Raw genomic sequence first — 21,799 nt, 5'->3', positions numbered from 1 at the left:
ACTAAGGCATTAGGACATGGAGGTGAGTACCCTCGCCCATTAGTATGTTGTTGGTCCCGAATTAAATCTTAAATAAATGCAGACAGCCCTGAGAAAAAAGAACTTGCTAAGACTGGAAAGTGGCAGGCTAGGTAAGCTTTCACATGGTTTCAGAAGTTGATTTTGTCTGGTTTACCCTTTCCCCATTTGCTTAAAGAAAATCATCATCATCATCATCTCTAGGTTCTTAGAAAGGTCAGTTTGGTTTTCCATTTGGCTTGTCTTTCCTCTTTTCAATTGTGTACTATTGTTTAGTTCATTCATTTGTTGAACAACTTATTTAGCCATACTGTGGCTTCACTCCCAGGCTTTATGCATGGTCCTGTAACCCCTGAGCTCTATTCCTAGCTCTAAACAGCAGTCCATTTAGGATTGCCATGTGGGAGCTTCCGAGGTGGCCCTCTGCTTATTACTCACTAAGATTTAAGTCACTGTGTAATTTCCTCTTCTAGAAAGTGGGTTGGACCTGCAGATGCTCTTTAAACAAACAGAGTAGAAGTGACATCAGGGTGAGAGGGATATTAACGTGAGAGGGTTGTTAAAAATCAGGCTGCACAGAGACTGAGCTTCTGTTCAGCTTACTGGAGTTGGGGAACCCAGCTGCCGTGTTTGAGCAGCTTACTGAAGAGGCCCTATGACTAGGGAGCAGGGGTGCCAATAACCAGTGAGGTCAGGTTTTTTCTCTACACAAATCAAGTAGGCAGATGGAAGTCAACCTGAGCCATGCCCAGATTCATGACTCATAGAAGTTCTTGTCTAATGTGGATTGTAAGCTCCAAAATTTGGATAATTCGTTACACACTAGTAGGTTGTCTCCACTACATATCAGGACTCAATCTCAGTGCTTCTATATATCACTGAACAGAATAGACACACGTCTCTAGCATTCGGAAATGTACTCTAGTGGGAAATAGAAGCTAAACTAAATTATAGAATGATTACATTCCAACATGAAATAATATGGATACAATTGAGGAATTACTAGGATGCACGGCAACAGGACTGCTGTCATGTAAGAGGTCCAAAGAAGACCTCGCAGTGAGAGAGCCATTTGAGCAAATACTTTGGTGAAGTAAAGCTTGGGACAGGATTTGTGGAACACAGAGCAGATGGGTTATGTTGTAGGTTCTCAGGCAGGGAGCATGCTGGGATTGTCTAAGGGAAAGGAGGCCAGTGTGCCAATGTGGAGTGAAAGAGAAGAGTACGGGGACATGAGGAGGTCAAAGAAGGGTGGACTGTTTCATCTTAAACAGAAGCTTGAAATAGTGAGAGGCCACTGAAGGGTGGTGATCCATGCTGATGTTTTTAACAGAATCTCTCAGCCTTCTCATGGGAGTTGTTATACCAGGTACGAGCAGAAGCAAGTAAACAAACCACTTTGGAGGCTATTGCATTTATCAAAGTATAGTGGGGAACACAGCAAGGCCATTTTTGGTGCTTGTAACTGCAGAGCATAGAGAACCCTATACGATGCTGTCTTCCATGTGTGTATGCCTGTGATAGTTTAATGTATAAACTAAGCATCACAATGTGTCAACAGGAGCTAATAGAGTAGAACCATTAAAACTTCTGTAATCAAAGATATTTAATACTTGTGAACTCTTATGGAATTTTGCATTTACTATTTTCAAACCGTGTTTGGCCACATTGTAATTGAAACACCGGAAAGGGAAACCCTGCCTAAAGGGGAACTACTGTGTAGATGAGGTCCATTTGGATTAAGGTAGGAGCAATGAAAAATAGTGAGTAGTGGTCCGTTTCGATTGAGCAGATGAAGAGATTTGCTGATGTATTTGATATGAGATGTGAGGGGTGAGGTTACTAATCAGTATCTGCCTGAGCACCTGTAAAGATGGGGGCTTCTGCTTACTAAAACTGTCCTCTACCTCTGCTATCTCCCTGACAAGGCCTGTTTCTATGTTCACCTTTAGAACCATTTGTTCATTGAAACATTAGAATTTTTACCTTTCCATCCTGGCTTTTCTCAATTATTACACACACACACACACACACACACACACACACACACACACACACACACAAAATTTCCCAAGAGGAGCCATTTTGTTGTGTGTCCCTTGATGCAGAGTCATGAAGGACAGAGCCCTTGTGACCAACCACTTCCTAGGTCTCAAGAGTCAACCTCAGGATGGTGGACTTTTAATGCATACCCTCTTACCTGTGGGCACATTGGGAAGGATTCTTCCAGACAGGTGGTAGCCTGTTTGTTATATGCTGCCCCTGCCTTCTTCTTCAAAGGGGATTATGGGTATTGTATTCATTTTGAGTGTTGTGGTCTGTATGTAGGTAAGAACTGCCTTTCAGGGTGTGCACAGAGCCTGGTCTACACCAGATGGTGTCCCAGAGCTGAAAGGAGAAGTGGACACACGTGTCCCTATCCCTAACCCAGAATCTAGCTTCAATTGAGAACCACCTGCATAAGGTGCATTGCCTAGCAGTAGATGCTCAAAACGCTGAAAACAAACACTTTGGTGTCTTAGAAGGTTCATTGTCTCATAATGTTGTGTCAGCACTTTTCTTTCTTTTTTAATTTTAATTTTATTAATATATTTCTTTCTCTGTCTCTCTCTCTCTCTCTCTCTCTCTCTCTCTCTCTCTCTCTCTCTCTCTCTCTCAATCCTGCAGGTTCTGTACAGATGTATTAAGGCTTTCAGCTTAGTGTTTTGGTGGGATCCTTGAGTGTGTAAATAAATGGACTCTGCGTCGCCATCCATTTTGTGTGTCTTTTCTTGAGCTCTTTCCTTTTCATTAGTTTCTTTTATCCTTTGGATATGTCAGTGTTTGTTTCATCTTATTATATTTTGTTGTATTATTATGTCCTAGAAACCTGTTTGTTTTCTAATGAGAGACAAAAAGGGGCTAGATCCAGATAAGAGAGGAGATGGGTAGGAACTGGAAGGAACAGAGGGAAGAGAAATTATAATTAGGATATCTTACGTGACACAACTCCCAAGAAAAATCTATTTTTCAGTAAAAGGCCAAAAGGAACAAAAGGAAAAAAAAAAAAAAAAAAAGGAAAGGCCTCTTGACTTTGTGAGTATAACAACAAGGAGCAACTGCTCTAGCCTTCCAGACTATAACAGTGGGGATACCTGTGTTCTCCCCCTTTCCTCTTCAAGGACAGGCTCTGCAAGACCAGGGAGAGAATTCCGTGGGGGTTTCCCTATAAATACCACCACCATAACAGGCAGGAAAGAGAAGTCCACAATCATTAGGTAACTGGTAGGTGTGACATGCTAGGACCCAGGCCTTGCATTGCATTCTTCCTTGTGCTCACCAATTTGACTCCAAAAGTGCATCTGGGTTGATCGTAATTACTGGCCTGACTAGCAAGCTGAAAACTCACTCTCTGCTTTTGCATGGGAGATTATTTCAAATTGACTAAGGTGATAATTGAATAAGAAATTGGAAATTGGTGAGCGAGCATGTGCACCATGCAGTCATGAATGACAATGCCCCCACCCATGGAGACCTTCTGGAGGGATACCAAGCTGGTCGTGTTTCTGTAGCCCAAGAGTCCTCTTCATTAATAAGGCGGGAAGGAGGCACATCCTCTTTCCCATGAAGCTTAGAGGCTTTAAATTCATAGTGGTGTCAATCCTTGAAAGGACAGAGGAATAAACCTCAGAATATTATGTATCCAATATTAAAAATATATTTAACATGAAAAGGAGCAGTGTGGGACTAGAAGTCTGGAAATATCCGCCTCCCCAATGGTGCCTTTGCTTGGCAGGCTTCATTCAGTGCTACTTACCATTCAACACTAAATCTTCCGTGGCATGCCTCTCACTGTCCCATTCTTTGTCCCTCCTCTAGACTCCCTCCCTGCCATCTCCTAATTGCTGTTTGTGAACTTGTCCCCCAGCCTGGGCAGTGAAGGAATTTTTAATAAGAAGCCCTGCTTTGTCGTTCCAGATAATGTAGCTGCTTTGTCAGGTTATGAGCAAGAGTCCTCAGATCAGCAGCTCTGGGGGTGTTACTTGTTCTTACTCATTTGGTCCTTATGAGGAGCCTGTTAAGTGAAAGGTGTTAAGTGAAAGAAGAGTGTGCCCTCAGGAGAGCAGAAGCACTTAATGCTTGAGGCAGCACAGACTGAGACAATCCAGGAAGGGCACCATGGTAGAAGAGGTATCCCTCCTGAATCCGTGTGTGTGTGTGTGTGTGTGTGTGTGTGTGTGTGTGTGTGTGTGTGTGCGCATGCACGCTTGTGCTTGTCCTGGGCCCTATAACATGACAGACTTGAAGAGAAGGCATATTCTACACAGATGTAGCAAGAAATAAACGTACTTTCAGTTGACTACCCATAGATAGGTATAGTGTAAGTGGGATCAGAGGGTGGAAAGCTGGAGAGATGAAGAGGAGCCTGGCTCAAGGTTTGGACTTAGTCCTGGAAATGATTGACTAGACCTGAGTTTTAGGCAGACACTGCTGGATTTTCACTATCAGAGTAACGCTGTGCTGACTGAAGAAAGGAACAGATGGCACCAACCTGGAGACCAGGACATGCCCAGTGTGAAGGCCGTCACAGTATTGATGGGACAAGTTCAGAGGGCTCAGCATCTGTGGTTGTTGCTCCACTACAGCCATGTGCCTGCTACATGGCCTTATGTTGTATTTCTAGAAATTTCCCTTTGGAGCTTGCACCATATAGCCAACACTGTTAGTTGACTCACTAGGCAGAGCTCCTTAATCACAGTATAGCTATTTCATGTCTACTTTACTTCATAGGTTTTTCACGCCGTGTTTACCTGGGTCAGTTATGAAGGGTCAGTGCCTTTGGATGGCAGGTTTTATGCATTTTCATGAGGCCAGAGTAAATCAGTTGAAATCTGCATGGACCCCGGAATGCCTAGTACATTTCACACTTAACACCACAGCACTCAGACTGGTGAACTGAACTGACTTGGTAGGCACTGAGATACCCCATAGTTCTCAATAGCATGGTTATGTCAGAGCAGCTAACCCTAATTCTCATCCAGGTCCAACCTTGGAAAACTTCCTCTGCTGATATAGCTTCTCCCCTGTGTGTAAGGGGGCCTCATCTCTACTGTGAATATACATCAATTTTAGAATGATTTTAGACACAAGTAAATTTCCATTTAAAATGACCCTTTAGTTGATGAAAAAATTACCAGCTCATGTAACTCAGAGATGTGGCTTAATTTCATGGTTAGCTATCTCAGTAGTATATGCTGTCATGGAACCTCATATCTTTATTCTGTGTCTGTGATGTTAGCTTCATTACAAGAGTTTTTGCTGTTAATAGTCTAGGATACTATCCTGAGTCAGTGAATGAGTGATGTTGCTTTCCAATTTGTGTCTAAAGACACACCAAGCAGAAACCTCCCACTATTCTGGTTGTCATACCCAGAGCTAGCCCCTGTGTCCCTGCCTTGCCAGGTGCTGATGACCTCAAGTCTTGATTGCTTGAGCTGGTCTACCAGTGTCAGTACTGAATCAAATTCATAGGTAGCTTGTAGGGACACTGTGTGTGTGTGTGTGTGTGTGTGTGTGTGTGTGGTGAAATTTTAGATTAGTGCCTAACATGCTGTAACATGTAGGCTTGGCTTTGGTACTGCTCTGATGGCCTACATTCCTATGGCTAAAGCCACCTGTAGCATTTGGTAACAGCACACAGAGAGATGAGGTGTTTGACAAGGGCAAAGCAGAAAGTGATTGCTTTTTAAGAATCAAGCTAGTTAAAGACAGCTGAGATGACTATTGTCTCCTTTGTAACCCCATGTTTGCTGTCTCCTATAAGTTATTCTGCCATCAGAGCCAAGTAAGAGCCCTTTTAAAATTATACCTTATAAAGCATTGGCAAGGTCTCATAATTAAGTTAAGCGATTGTTGTAAACATTGAAAATCAAACAAAAAAGTCAATACAGGCTGGAGATTAGAACAAAAGTTATATTGTAGCTCATCTTACTTGGGGTCGTATGTTCATCAAAGTTAATATATACATGTGCTCCTCTAAGTGAATTTTGATACACAGTCTTCCTTGTTCTGGGTATTGAATAAAATATTTGAAGCTGCTGACATAACTGATTGGCAAGTAGCTGAGTAACAAAACATACCCAGGAATTAGCTTAAGGTATCCTTCTTCCTTCAGCCCCACGCACACCATCTAGATGTTTATTGGCTCCCAGAACAGCCCCTCCCACCTCCCACATTTGCCACTGGGTGAGTCATTGAGTCATTCAGATTTGGGTCCCTAGAGCTTTTCATAGTGGGCCACATACTTCCATTTCTACTAAAAGTAGCCAGGAGAAGCTCATAGCAAATACAGGGTTTCCTTCTACGTTGCCTGGTATAATTCTCAGTGTACCTGGGAGTAGATGTTTCTGAAGTCAGGCTTAGGTGATTTCAACACAGGTGTGCAGTACAAAATGGCACTCCAAGGTGATGGCCCTGAACCCTGTGTACTGTGCACCCTAGAATCCTAAGATGACTTGCTTACATTCTCCTGTGCTGGATATTTAACATTTTTGTCCTGACTGGAACTGCTCACAAAGGATTGCATGAGCTCCAGCACATTGTAAATACAGACTTCTTCTTTGGAACTATACAGAATAACAAATGGAAATTTGGGGTCTCCCTGTCCCTTATCATCCAAGGATACATGCATCCTTGACACTCAGGATGAGAGCCCATTCTCAGACTGTTCCCAATTTGTCAGAGCGAACTGAACAGATGCTGGAATGTGTGTAAAAGAGATAAAGATAGATTCTACTTGGTACTAATTAACAGGAAGGAAGAGTGCGGAGTAAATTGAGCTCCTGTTGCCTACACAACAGGTGGGAGAGATTTTTAAATGCTTCTCTGGGCTGAAGGATACTGGGGTCCAAGGGCAGAGTGACTACACCATCTGACTTTGCCAACTGGGAACAAACTTCTTGTGTCTTTGACAGAAAGTAGTTGTGTTATGAACACTTTCCCACCAGCCTGGTCCCACGATCACATTGTGACTCCTTCCTACAGTCCCAGAATCCTCCATCTCTCCTAGTCCCACCTATCTTGCTTCCCTATTGGCCAATAGTGCTTTATTCATTAACCAATAAGAGAAACATATTTACAGAATGACATCTCCCATTATAGTTGTTCAGTTGAATTGGGGCCAGCAACATCAGACCCTTCCTTCCCCCTTCACATAAAGATTGCCAGTGTGTTTCAGAGAAGTGATGTCATTCCTGAAAGGATACTAGGTGATAGGAGAGTTGCATTGCAAAGTGGGCAGGATTTATAACTGCATACTTCTAAGGAATGGCTCTTGAGAGTGGAGGACTATATGAGCCTATGACAAGGTATTAACTAGAACAACTGTATATTGTCCTGTAAGCTTTGAGCTTGTCATTAGACCTTTTAAAGGGTCCTCCTTGGGAGAGATGTACTAAAACTTCTAGAAGCCATGCTAGGCTTTGGTCTGTTTTGTTGGTGCAGGACTTAGTAATTTTGTGCTGGGTGTTTTGCAGTTTTTACTTTCACATGGTTTCATCATTAGGCAGCATGTTGATACTTACAAGTCTAATTTCTATATGAGAAATGATTATACAATAGAAATTAATTTGAGAAATTTTCTTAGACCACCAGCTTCTAATATTTTCTTTAAAATTCTGTGTTGAGTTGCTACTATAATTATTACATTTATTTGATAAGAACAACATAGGTAAGCTAAACTTTTGTTGTTAATAAATAACATGAAAATAAATTGCTATTCCAAGTGTACATCATAGGAGACAAATGGGATTTAAATATTGGTCTTAATTAGTTTATGAATCCATTGGTGTCTTCCACTTATTGGTAGGTTGAGATCAGAGTCGACATCAATTCATTTATCATTCATGATTTCTTTTGGGTATGTGCACATTGCACATGTTCCCTGGTTGAAGACCACTGGCCTATTTCCTGTGAAGTGGCCTTAGCCTTCCATTGAATGTCTTCCCTTGACTAAAATACACACACACACACACACACACACACACACACACACACACACACACACGTGCATACACACATGCACACACTTTATACTATCAAGAGCTTTTCCAGGATAGTATGGGATTGGGGCTGGTGGAGGAGGAGTATTTATCTTTGAGAATCCAACTCTGGGCCATTTTGATGTTTGTAAAACCTATTCCCTCATTTTCCTCAGATGCACTGCTGTCTGCTGCTTTGCATCCATTTCTTCATCTAGGAGGCTCCTTCCAGCAGTGAGCCATGTCTTTGTTGAGTGAGTAGTGCTCTGGAACTCACTGAAAGGTCAATAGCAGTGGCTATCAACTTTTATAAATAGCCTTTTATAAATAGCCTTTGTTTAATTTCTTAAGCTGCTGCTTTGCCCAAAAGTTACCCCTCTTTGCTCCCCCTGAGCTGTTTGTTCCTATCAAGTCCTAGGTCAGCCATTGTCTCCTTTTTATAGACTTCTGTTTTTGTAAAGCAAATTTTTTTTTCTCCTTTTCTATCTACACACTTCATTTATGTTCCTGTACATTTTATAAATATTTAATTTTATCTTGTCTTTTCAATTACCATGCAATTTGAAAGTAGACTATCTTAGACTACACTTGTATCCCTGTGTCCCAAGGCCAGGCCTAGGGCACAGTCAGTGTTAGTTACAGTGTTGAGCATAAAAATGGAAGAGGGAGAAAGAGAGAAGGGGTAAGGTGGGCTCATAAATAGCATAAAAAGAAAGACTGTCTATCCAATAGTACTTAAATTGTATTCCATTTCAGACTAACTGATGGTGAGAATATATAAGTAAAATATACTTTTCTCTTCGCTTTTCTAGTATTTTTATTTTTGCTATTATCAGTGGGAACCATCGAATCTAGTTTTCTACCCATAGGAAGCAATTGGGTTTTCTTAAGTCACCTGTTTCTCAAATGCCAGGTTTATGTTCAAAGTCAAGCCTTGCTACTTTTTACTTCATGTCTTCTTGGTGGGGTTTCTCAGCCTGAAGGTTCCTACAGTTGAATGTTGTCCTTGTGAATTTTGAATCAAGCATTTCCTGAAAACTCCATTACTGGTTTGGTCATTCTCCTGTTAGATCTCCTGTCTCTCCTTCCCAGGAATCCAGGTCTAAGAACAGCGTTTTTAGCCTGGTACCTGTGCTCTGGGGATGTGACCCGTGTCTTTCCTCCCCTCCTCTGGCATGTCTCGCACCCTGCATTCCAGCCAAGCCTGTGTATTTTTGGCTACCGAGTGTTGTGGACTAGTGACCTCTCCAGACTCTCTTTCTGCCTGAATTCCTACTCACTCTTTGCCTTCCTTAGGAATGTCTCTCCCCAACAGCTCTTTCCTGTACTACTTGCCTGTGCCTTCTTCCATTCTAGATGGAGTGCCCTTCTAAAGACTTCAATAGGCTCCTATAGCTGCCCTAGTTATGTAGTTGCCAGGCTTCTTTTTAATGTCTTTTACTTCTTCATGTTTCCAACTAGACTGTGACATAGCCAGGGGCAAGGGCTTGATCTAATTTTGTATTTTACCAGCAACCTGTCTGAGACAAAGGAACACTGTGTCATGGAAAATGTCTATCAGGTGAATAAATGGAGCATTGCCAGTTGGGCATTCTTGCACACTTCCCATATGACTTCTGGTTCCTCTGGCCTACCACTGTCCTGATGGCATTATTTTTTTTTTAAGTTCAGTTTGCATTATTGTGTCATATCCTCAATATGACTTTTTGTAGTGATCTTTTTGTAGTTGTTGTCTCCTTGGAGCCTTACATTGGGGTCCTTGTGCAATCTTGATGATCTGCAGCCTTTAGAGTATTTTCGACCCTGATCATTGTACTTTTAAAAGGTCCCCTTTTCCCCTGCGTGGTTATCAGAGTTGTTAAGCAGTTTTACTGTGATTCTTTTACTATGAAGTGATACAAACTTTTAACAGTTTTTATCCTGAAGGGTGTTGTTTAACTGTGGTTAAAAAACAAAAAACATCGTGCCTATGAACCACATAGAGGGCACTGGTGAGCTTGGAGGTGACATCAGGGGTCAGGAACGTTCCTAGAGCTGAGTTTCTAAACTGATTACAGAAGAACAAGGAAGGAGGTGAGGTCAGGGGAAGAATGATATTTGCCAGGGGGTCATATTTCCTGTCCAGTCTGACCTGGACCAGGAACTAAGTGGTCAATGCTCTGCAGTCTTGGCTCAGTCCCACCTGCACACATATGGCTCTGTTAGACTCTGCTTGGCCGTTTGACATTCTGGCCTGTGGGCTTTGGAGGTTTCTCTATCTGAAGTGGGGTATAGGCCTTAATTAGTCTAGACCTGCATTCTGAGACCCCACTTTTTCCTTGTCTCTGTGACCCTATTCCCTCCTTCCACTCCAGTAAAGTCCTTTGTACCTCTTTCCAGAGCTCCATGTGGAGTGCTGGGTAAGGCCTGAATCCTTGGAAGTATGTGCTGTTCCCTCAGTCTGTTGGACAAGGTCACAGCCTCAGGTGTTAATGTGAGATGTCTAAAAGCATCTAAGTTGTGCCTGCGACTGTGGCTGTGGCTGTGGCTGTGGCAGGTACTACTATCTCAGAAACTTAGCTGAATCCATGTCGACTGATACCTATTAGCAACATGTGCACAAGCTACATCTTTGAAGCTCATCTGTTTTGAGACATTTTCTCCTCTACCATAGGTCTTTGATGTGGCACTCCCATCTATAATCTCTCTCAACTTAAAGAGAGATGCATTTCTTTCTGTGAAGGTGCATATCATCATTAATTGGATCTCTGCCCTGTGTCATTTTATCCAACTGAAAGAATTCACAAGTGTCACAGCCTTGGTTTATCTTCCCCTGAAGCATTTTAATCTTCTGAGAGGTATATCTACCATTTGCTGTCTATGGATTTCTCAATCTTGTTTTCTACTGTTGGTGTGTAATTAACAATTGTTTAATCATATAAAACCCTGAGTTTCTGTGCTATTTCTCTCCTCATTTGATTCCTACATATAATCTAGATAATAGTTTGATAAACTAATTGCTAGTTTATAGTATTTGGTCATAGAATCCTGTAACATCTAGCACATACTGCCAATGTTGATATTCCAGCCTCTCTAGACCTTCACATTCTTTAGTATGTGATATGCTGTATGGGTAAATGGTCTGTGCTATACTATATAAATATATGGTATATTATATGCTTTATGAATAAATAGTATATGTTGTACTATAGATATATGGTGTATACTATATACTATATAGATATATTATGTATGATATGCTATTTGGGTTCATGGTATATGATACACTATATATATATGTATATATATATAGTGTGTATATATATGGTATATAATATATGGACAAGAGGTATAGGATATATGGATTTGTGCTGTATGATATACTATATGGTTATATGGTATATGATCTGCACCCAAAGTGTAGATACAGTTTTTCAGTGTCTGGTATGATGACCAAAACCACCATGGCAATACTCTTAATACCTATTATTTGTCAGAACTGGCTGAGGTTCATAGTGGCTTAACAGTGCAAAAGGCTAATAGTCCTTCCTTGTCCAAATGGAATAAGAGACCTATACCACAAATCACATAGAATCCGTGCTGGTGGGGCCCTATCATTTTGTAATAGTACCACATGAACCCCACATGCTCCTTAACTGCCATGGCTGAGGTGGAAAAGAATGGAAACCCACGATCCATGGATACTTTTCTTGCCTTTCTTCAAAATGGTATGTGTCACCTCTGGTCAGGTTTCATTGGCTGCAATATGGTTGATCCCAACTTGATAAAAAGCCATCAAGTGCAGTTTGGTAGAAGGGATGCTGTGGTTCTGCTGAGTATGCCATCTGTCACATTAGGGAATAAGTTATTCCCATGGCAACATTCTCCAGGAGAGGCCACGGTGTCTCTACAGTGAGGTGACAGTGAAGGTGGGGAGTCCTTAGAGTCAGGTGTATTATGAAGGTGGATGCAGGAAAGTGTGCTGATGTCATGACACCTCAACCTTTTCTCAGCCTTCTATTCTGGTCATACATGCTTTCTTTCTTTATCTCATTTTTCTATGGAACATAAAAAATAGATTACAAGTACCTATTTAGTAATAAAAAATATCCCAGCCATTTACCATTAAAAACCTTTAAAGTTATTAGTCTATATACGTAGAGATCAGAGGGCAGCCTGTGGGGTCCAGGTCTTCCCTTCCACCTGTGTGTTCCAGGGATTAAATTCTGGCTAGCAACAAGCTCCTTCAATCACTTGAGCCATCTCACCTCTCCTAGTCAGATAGTTACCTGTCATTATTTTAGTAGCAGTTATTAGTACAGAGGATAGTAAAAAAAAATATTATCTGTGTTATCATATTAAAAGTATGTATTGATGACATGTTGATGGACCTCAAAAATAATTTTAATATGAAAATACTGTGTGACCACCAGGTATAGAAAAGAAGTTGCTATTTCTTACTCTGGTAATTTTCATTTTTCCTCTTTATTTCAATCCCCTTGATCATAGTAAAGTGTAAAGAAAATAAAGGTGTAAATAAAGATGTAGTGATGAGCTTCCATTTTTCTAACCAGGTTCTGGAGTCTCCCATGGTGAACTTGTTCTTATAAAGAAAAATAGTGAAAAGCATGAGTTAAGTCAAATGCATGGTGGGATAAAAGCCCTTCTATCCTTTAGCATAGAACTGTATCTTACAGTCCTAGCTAGATCAAAAAATTAATTACAGTTATTTATTCACATTAACTACAAAGCTGTTTGTTTTCAAATAGTTATTTTGAAGAATCTGTTAAAGTAGGAAAAAGAAAATGCCTTTTGTGATAGTGGCACAGTTTAAACTGTTGAAGACAGTCAGAGTGACCAGCACACATTGTATGAGAGTGTGTAACACAGAGCGACAAGGGTGAATGATGCTGGCAATCCAGGTTACTGTACACATAAGAAGCTGGGTTATGCTCATGGATGCTGGAGCAGAATACTTTTCAATAGACTGAGGTGGGAACTATAGTACCAGCTGGATCAGGTTGACTCCATATGTTTGCTGTTGAAGTAGGCGTAGACAATGATACCTGGGAGTTATAGACTCTGTGTGGCTGGCGTTTAGGATATGAATCAGCTTGGAGATAGCTTGAGTTTCATGCTATGCTATTTGATGAATTCATTTTAGAAGCATTACATGAGAAATTCACTAAGAATATGAGAAACCAGTGGGGAGGATGGCCTTTATTAGTTGCTCAGATTAAAACTCAGGCTGTTTTTTGAGCTCTTTCTTTAGGCACTGAACTATAATGATTGTTTTATAGATTGTCGTACTTGATTGCTATATGTCGTAGATGCTAGTGTTCACATTTTGTTGATGAAGGAATTATAGCTCGAAAGTCTTTGTCAAGCTGTACAGGGACTGGGTAGTAAATATTTGACATAAACTAGTTGAATTTACCTCCCTTCCAATTTGCTATACCATCATCCATCCCAGCGTTTGGCAATGATCCACCTGGACCTATGTATTCAGGGACCTGCTCTTTCTCTCACCACTTTGCTCCCCACCAGCACACACACACTGCCTGCCTTTTTCCTATTCTCCAGCTTGTTTACTCTCAAGACTTCTCTGTACCACACATTAAAATAGGAAGAATATTGGGTAAGTTTGCATTTTCAAATAATTGTCAAAATTTAACTTTTGGGGCAAAAAGCATGAGTCAAAAGAAAAGATTTACAACACTGTTACTCAGTTTTGATTTTGTTGCAATGCTCAGCCAGTTGTTCACTCTGTGATAGTCTGTCAGATGGAGGATGCAAGAAATGGCTGGAAGGAAGTTGTGTGATATATTTCAGGACAAACTCTCTGGGTGCCACATGATGCGGATTCCAGGGTTTAGTTTTGTATTTTTCTCTTGAGACAGAGGTGTTACTGTGTAGGTTAGGTTGGTTAAGTTTTCATTCTTCATGCCTCTGCCTCTTGAATGGGCTCTGCTCTTGCATTGGATTCTAACTTCTTTCCTCTTAACTTTTGCAGACTTTGCATGTACAGTGTGGTGGAGGGAAAGATCTGTTGAGCAAGCATAGGTATAGTTGTAGTGTCTTGTATTTCTAAACCACAGAGAGGAGTGCACTATTGATTGAGAGACAGACCCAATGACACAATTCATCCAGTCTACAGTGGTTCTCAAGCTTCTTATACTGTGACCCTTTAATATAGTCTCATGTTGGGGTGACCCCAACCTTAACATTTTGTTGTTACTTTATAATTGTAATGTTGCTATTGTTATGAATTGTAATGTAAGTGTTTTTGGAGATAGAGGTAGCCTTGGGTCGTGACCCCACTGAGTTAGAGGCTTTTTTGGATCTCATGCCATCTGTTTAGTAGCAGAACTCAGAAGTAATAGCACAGAATATGCTTTGAAGCTGCATTACAGTGCAGGACTTGAGTGCAGTTCCTTGGAAACAGCCCCCACCAAGTGACTTTAATGAGAATTTGTGTAGAAATAGGAAAATGTCAGCTGCTAACATTCAAACTAATTCTCTGAGGTAACCTGGAGTTTGGGTTGAGGAACACTTATTTTCTAGTGTAGCTTACTTGAATTTTAGCTTACTTCCATCTTTCAAAATATATCAGTGACTAATTTTAAGAAATAGCAGGGGAATTTTAGATGTTATCAAAGGCTTTTTATTTGTTTTTTTTTTTTTTGTTTGTTTGTTTGTTGGAAAAAAAACACCAGTCCTTTTGTGTGTATCTTAGAAATGGGCTTGAGTAGTCAATGGGCACTTTGGGGTACCCAGAGGAACTCCTCCTTCACAGAAGGTGGGGATGAACTTTGTGATTCTTAAGTCACCTATGCAGGTAAATGAGCTTAATGTGCTTAATAGTTTTAGGAAACTATAAGCCCTGCATATCCAATGCAGAGACTGCCACATGTCATGGAATATGTGAATGAACACAACACTGTGATGGAAACCAGGAATGCAGAGAGGAAATAACTACTCAGAACCAGAACACTTTGTCACTGATATTTTATATCATATTATATATGATATATTATATCATATTAATATATTCAATATAATATGTGTTTGTACTATATACCTAAATGGCCAGACACATTTTTCTATAGATGTTTTATATACATGTTTATGTGCACAGAAAATACAGAATATATGCAAAAATTAATTTTGCATATAATATAATTGAAATTTTAATGTAAATATGGTACAGATGATTTTATGTCCTGATTTCTAAAATTTAATGTTTTGTGGAAGCACTTTGTAAAAATACTGTACTGATTTTATAGTTCTAATTTTAATAACTGTATAATATGCTAACCACTAACTCATCCTAAGCTAGTTACTGTTAATCTTGTGAACTAGATAGCTTTTGAATTTTCATTTTTATAGTCTTGTTCTAGTTAACATCTTCATGCCTCTATGTCTATGTCTCTCTCTCCATCCACTACCCCATCTCAGTTATTTTTAGGAGTTTTCTTTTGAAACAAGATCTCCCTACTTAGTCCACGATGGCTTCAAAATTAAAATCCTGCATCCACCTTGAAAGAGCTAGGATTACTGATATATGGCAGCACACCCAGCAGCCCATGGGTCTTGATTTTTTACTTGACAGTAAATAAAGGCTCAGAACTGGAGTTTCTGACTGTAAGTGGGTCCCTATCTTTGCACTTTGTGCAAGAGTCAGTGATGTCTAGTTTCATCCTTCTATTCTTATAGTCTCTGACTGTCATCATTATTTAAAATGTCCTTTGATATCTGAGGAGAATAAATGGTCTTTCCCTGTTTTTGTTTCCTTCAAAGGAGGAGATAAAACAAAAGCAATGGGACTGTTAACTGGTTAACATATTAAAATTACACTTTTGTTCTGCCCTTCAACACCTATTGAATATGCCAAACTCAATGCTAGCTTTCCCCTGACTTTGTTTATTGCCTTTTAAAGCTGTCCATAGAAGCACGGAAAGAGATGACCAGAAAGGCCATTAAGACAGTCAAGCATTTCATAGAGAAACCAAGGAAAAGGAGTCCAGAAGACAACCCCCAGGAAGGTCAAGATTCACAAGTCACCTATGCAGATGCCCTGGCTCACCTGGAGATATCGCTTGCTCACCTGGAAACCCTCAGCCACAGCTTCATCCTCAGTCTGAAGAATAGTGAGCAGGTATGAACCATATGTCTGTGGATGACTTGTGCCGCCATGTTTGTACTGTTCACCTTGAAGCCACTTTAGGAATTCTGTTTGCTCCTGGCTCCTTTAAGAGGTATGTGACATAATCATTTCATAAGTGGAGAAACCTTATTTCTGCTGTAGTTAAAGGTTTCAGCCTCTTTGCTGAAATTCCTGTGGGTAGCATGTGATGGAGCAAAACCACTTGCATCATCATCAAGAAGTGAGACAGAAACAATGAAAAGGCTGGATCTTATGCTTTTAGGTGCCCTGCTGACCTCTCACTGGATCCTGTCTTTTGAAAAGTCCTACCAATCTGTGTCATCTGTGGAGTGTGAAGATCCAACTTGAACAGTAGTGCTGATGGGATTGTAGTCATGAAAAGCTGTCCTCAAATCTTTGCCTTTATAATCTTTATCGTTTGATTATCTGATGCCTTCATTTCTCTTTCTAAAGGAATTTGTGTCAAAGATGATATCTATAAAGAAGGAAAGGTAGGTAGGGGGGAGTAGCAAAAATTGAGGGAGCACTGGTTGGGTTCCCAGGTAAGGAGGGACTTCTAAAGCTGATACATGCTGAACATGGTAATCTCCACCATGAGAGCTACTGGGCATTTTACTATCTAAATGAATTATAATAGAGGCCCTAACCCCATATATATATATATATATATATATATATATATATATATATATATATATATTTTAATTTTCAGAAATGCTAGTTTCCCATGCATGCTTCAACAGTGTTTTTAAATATGCTTATACTTCATCCTGTTTTACTGATGTATCCTTCCAATATAACTTTATTATTGACAGGAATTTCTGGCTGCTCAAATTGCTAGTAGTGGATTTGTAACTAAGCCTACTATGTCCCCCAAAACAACCACCAATAGACTTGGGATTCCTTGCCCATGGTGTGGTTTGAGGACCTTAGTATTAAGACTCTACTAAATAAGCAGAAATCATATGAGGTCCTCAGATACCTGTTCTTTTTAATTTTTTAACAATGTATTTTAGCACTTATGTTATATGTATGGATATTGTGCTTCCATGTATGTGTGTGATCCACATGTGTGCAGTGCCCATGAAGGCCAGAAAAGGTTGTTAGTCCACTGGCACTGGAGTAGCATGTGATTTGCCATGTGGATGCTAGATGTCGAAGCCAGGTCCTCTGGAATTGCTATTAATGGTGGTGCTATTAATAATTGAGCCATCTGTCTGAGTTAGGGTTTCTATTGCTTTGAAGAGACAGTGTGACCATGCAACTCTTATAAAAATAAATATTTAATTGGGTGTTCCAGAGGTTTAATCTATTATCATCATAGTGGGACATGAAAGCATGCAGTCAGACATGGAGCTGAAGAAGGAGCTTAGAATTCTACATCTTGATCTGAAGGCAACAGGAAGTTGTCTAAGACACTGGACTACCAGTAGCTTGAGCATAGGAGACCTCAAAGTCCACTCCCACAGTGACACACTTCCTTCAACAAGGCCACACCCACTGTAATGTACCCATACCTGCTAATAGTGCCACTTCCTATGAGTTAGGTTTTACTGTGGCATACTTTTAAACAATGTGTGCTTTTGTAGATTTTCTTCCCCACAACCCTGTCTCATAGAACCTTTCACCAGTTTCCTTAGTTCTTTGTTTCTGTTTGTGTGTGCATGCCTCTGTATGTGTGTGTGTGCATGTGTGTGCGTGCATGCATGCATGTGTGCCTTTGTGTGTGTGTTTTGAGATAGGGTATCACTATATGGCCCAGCCTGACTTGGAACTTGTGATTCTCCTACTTGGTGTTTTGAGGGTTGAGGTGACAGGCATGCATTAGCATGGCCAACTTGTTTTGTATTTTAACAATTGTGGGACTTTAAAATACTCCTTTCCACAATTTGAAGGGTGATAGATAACTAAGTAAATGATTTTTGTATGAGTGAAATAGTGTTTAGATACAAGAATAATATATGACTTGCCCTTTAATGCTATTGTGATGGACCCTAGGTACCTGCTCAACCCCATTTTATCGTCTTAAATTGTACTCTCACTTATTAAATCTTAAGTGTGAGTTGATCAGAATTGGGTGTTGGTTGGCCTATCAGTGTAAACATCACATTTAAGAGGTAGTAGAGCCACTGAGCTAGCTCATCAGGTAAAGATGCTTGCTGTAGAACCTAATGAAGTGAGTTTGTCCCTCTCCCTGACATTCACATAGTAGAGGAAAGAACCAAGTCCTCTAGCTGACTTCCACATAGGCACCAGGGCATACATGCACATATACAAAAACAGTCTACAAAAGTTTTATAAAAATTGATGATGGGCTGAATTTAAAAGTGTCAGGTTTCACTTTTATACCACTAAATAATGGTGTAAACAGTGGATGAGCCATTGTAGGAACAAATTGTCTTTGCTAATACAATGTCCATTCTTTCCTAACATTTGTTATATCATAATTTGTAATTATAAGATCTAGAGTAAAATTTGAATCTTTAAGTAAAGGAGATTGACATTATAATGTAAAAAAAAATTATAAGTCTTTGTTCACCTTTTCAATTGTTAAAATCATAAAATTGTCATTTTTCTCTTTGTAATACATGTCCTTCAGTGGCTAGCATGATTTTTGTGAATCTAAGGAGGTTGTTAGCAAAGAAGTCTGCTCATTTCATCTTAGAATTTAAAGTACCATACTGTATTTCATAAGTGCTATTCCGTCTGACAGTTTGTGTAGGAGACTCTGCAGCAACTGCGTTTCAACATTATTTTTTCCAGCAGGGCAAAGGGTCACACACCTTTAACCCTGGCACTTGAGAGACAGGGGCAAGCAAATCTCTGTTAGTTCAAGGCCATCCTGATGTACATAGGAAATTCCAGGTCATAGTTAGAGGTACATAGTGAGACCCTGTCTCAAAAATACTGCCCCCCTCGCAAAAAACAAAAAGATATTTTTATAAAAAAAGCTGGAATACCTTCAGCCCTTAAATTTACTCCTATTTATTTCATATTTAGATTTCAATCCTCTTAATTACACCTAAAGTTTCCTGTGATCTAAGTAAACAGCCTTCAATTCTAGAGCCTTGGTTTCCTCTTAAGTGCAGATGCTAGAACTGCCACACCTGGTCCAAGTAATTCATTGGCTTTTTTGTTGTTGTTGTTGCTTGGTTTTGCTTGTTTGTTTATTTTAATGGAAGATTCAAAGCACTGGGCAGAGAATAATAAAATGTCCACTTGCCTGGATTATATCCCAAGCATGTCCAGTCTTCTGTCGTGCATACCCTTCACTGACCTTGTGCCTCTAGGTTAGCACAGCCTAGTCAGCCTCTCACTTTGTCTATAAGGGCTCTTATATATTCCTTGAAAAGATTACATTTAAGTGTAGTCACTACAATATCTAATAATAAAAAATTTGTAGTATGCTGGGCGGTGGTGGAGCACACTTTTAGTCCTAGCACTTGGGAGACAGAGGCAGGCAGATCCCTGAGTTCAAGGCCAGCCTGGTCTACAAGAGCTAGTTCCAGATCAGGCTCCAAAGCTACACAGATAAACCCTATCTTGAAACAAACAAACAAACAAACAAACAGAACAACAACAAAAGAATAACACCCCAGTAGTATTCTTTAATATGAAAACTTTGGTTATGTTCAGATTTCATGTGGAGGTTTTAAAAAATGAAGCATTATGTTCATGGTTACCAGGGAAACTACACAGAAGCTGGAAATTGTTGTTGTTATCTAGTATTCCTGTGTGGTATGTGCAGCTGTGTATAGTATGTGCCTGTGTCATATGTGCTGCCATGTGTGTTATGTGCTGCCATGTGAGGTATGTGCAGCCATGTGCTGTGTACTGGGAACCACAGCTATGGCTGACTTCCTCAGTTATTTCTTGTAATGTTGGTTTTTACAGGTATGTTTGAAAGAGAAGCAATATAGCATAGAGTGGAGAGTGACTTCTAGGTCCTAATTTCAGCTCCTTTACTGGGTGGCAATGTGACTTCAGGCATGCTATTTAGTCTCTTGGATCTTCAGTTTTTTTTTGATGAGATGGGACTAATTAAGGGTAATTGTAGGATTATTGTTAGAAATACTTAATTAAATTCCATAGATGTAACATCTTGGGTTATATAGTTATTGTTGATAGCATAATGATGAGTAAGCTTTAGAGTTCAGTACAAACAGTACAGTTCACCATCCATACTGTCTAGAGTGCTTAACCCTGCCAGTGGTCTGATTTTTAATGTCATCCCTTACTGGTGGCCATGTTAGGGGTGGAGCTTGAATTCAGGAGTTTGACCCACTAGAATGGCAGGCACTGATGGGTGAGTATCAGATAGGCAAGACCTAAGGGCTTTGGCTCTATAATGTCTCTTATTGCTGCTGTGCCTTATGTGTTTGCCTCTGCCATTGTTCTCTGGTGTGTGGCATGATGTGAATTCCTGCAGCAACATCCCAGTGCCTTTAAGTAATATGATTATCTTAGGGAAATATCCTGATCTACTGGGCATTTTTACTTGTGGATTATTATGAAGATGGTTTCCTCTTAAGCTGTACTGTTTAAAGTGTTGCCACCATACCACCACCATAAAGCAAGAGCTGCAGAGGATAGAAAACAGGAACAAGGAAGTGTCACACAGCTGGGAGTTTCTCTGTGGGGGGGGAGCTGTATAGATCCTGATTTAGGTTAATGGTTAGGAAAACAATTAAGTCCCAGGAGATAGTTCAAGTTCTCTCAGATATTTGGAAATGTGTTCATGGGTTACCGTGTGCATCATGGCTAAAACAAAGCTTTAAACAGTTGATCCCATATAACTAGAAAACAAAAAATTGGATGGCTAGTTAAGAAAATTGGATTGGGCTCTAAAATATGAAAAATGAAACAAGTAACCTGTTTTCTGGAAATTATAAAAACTACTGCCCATGTAAATGCTATGACTGAAAGGTCTCTGGTCTAAGCTATAAGGGAAAAAATAAAGAAGAGAGAAGGAAGGCGTCAAGAAGTGGAGGAGAAGGAAGACATCTGGAAAGAGATAGAAGGAAAACACTAGGGTAGAAGAACAGAGCAGAAAAAGAATAGAGTAGAACAAGCAATAGAATAATAAAATAGAAGAGAAAATTTTATTCCTCAGAAAAGAAGTCTGTGTATTTTTTCTCATTGATTCAACATTGACTCAACAGGTCTCTCTGACCTGTAGAAGGCCCTCTGCAATTCACAGTACCCTCTGTCCACAAGACCCTCTTGTCCCTTGGTGTGCATGATAGGAATAGGTGATGATAGGAATATATATATATATGTATATATAGTGGATCTTCTAAATATACTTTGTGCAGCTAGACACATTTAACTTACTGTTAAAATTTCAGCATTGATTGCCTTTTCTTTCTAGGAAATACTACAGAAATACAGTTACCTCTATGATCTGTCCCGCTCAGAAAAAGGGAAACTTCGTGATCAAGCTGTGGCCATGTGTTTAGATGGACAGCCTCTAAGGATGATTCAACAGCTGCTAGAAGTGGCCATTGGTCCCGTCAATATCTCACCCAAGGATGTAGTGCATAGTGCAATCACAGAAATAATTTCTGCATTGAGGTAAGCTATGAAGTAACAATTGCAGAAGACCTAAGGTAATATT

General features: G+C 40.0%; 1 protein-coding gene across 1 annotated transcript in view; it reads left to right on the top strand.

Moving 5' to 3' along the window:
* Nucleotides 1-21,799, top strand: part of Nbas (NBAS subunit of NRZ tethering complex) — a 261,552-nt gene that overhangs the window by 188,667 nt on the left and 51,086 nt on the right. The window contains exons 45-46 of the mRNA XM_051181643.1: nt 15,955-16,173; nt 21,554-21,756. Coding sequence (XP_051037600.1) covers nt 15,955-16,173; nt 21,554-21,756 — 422 coding nt within the window. The remainder of the gene's footprint in view (nt 1-15,954; nt 16,174-21,553; nt 21,757-21,799) is intronic.

The sequence above is a fragment of the Phodopus roborovskii genome, unplaced genomic scaffold (assembly GCF_943737965.1).
Source record: "Phodopus roborovskii unplaced genomic scaffold, PHOROB, whole genome shotgun sequence".
Classification (NCBI taxonomy): Eukaryota; Metazoa; Chordata; class Mammalia; order Rodentia; family Cricetidae; genus Phodopus; species Phodopus roborovskii.
Note: the sequence above shows the minus strand (reverse complement) of the source record. Positions and strands in the feature narration are given on the sequence as shown.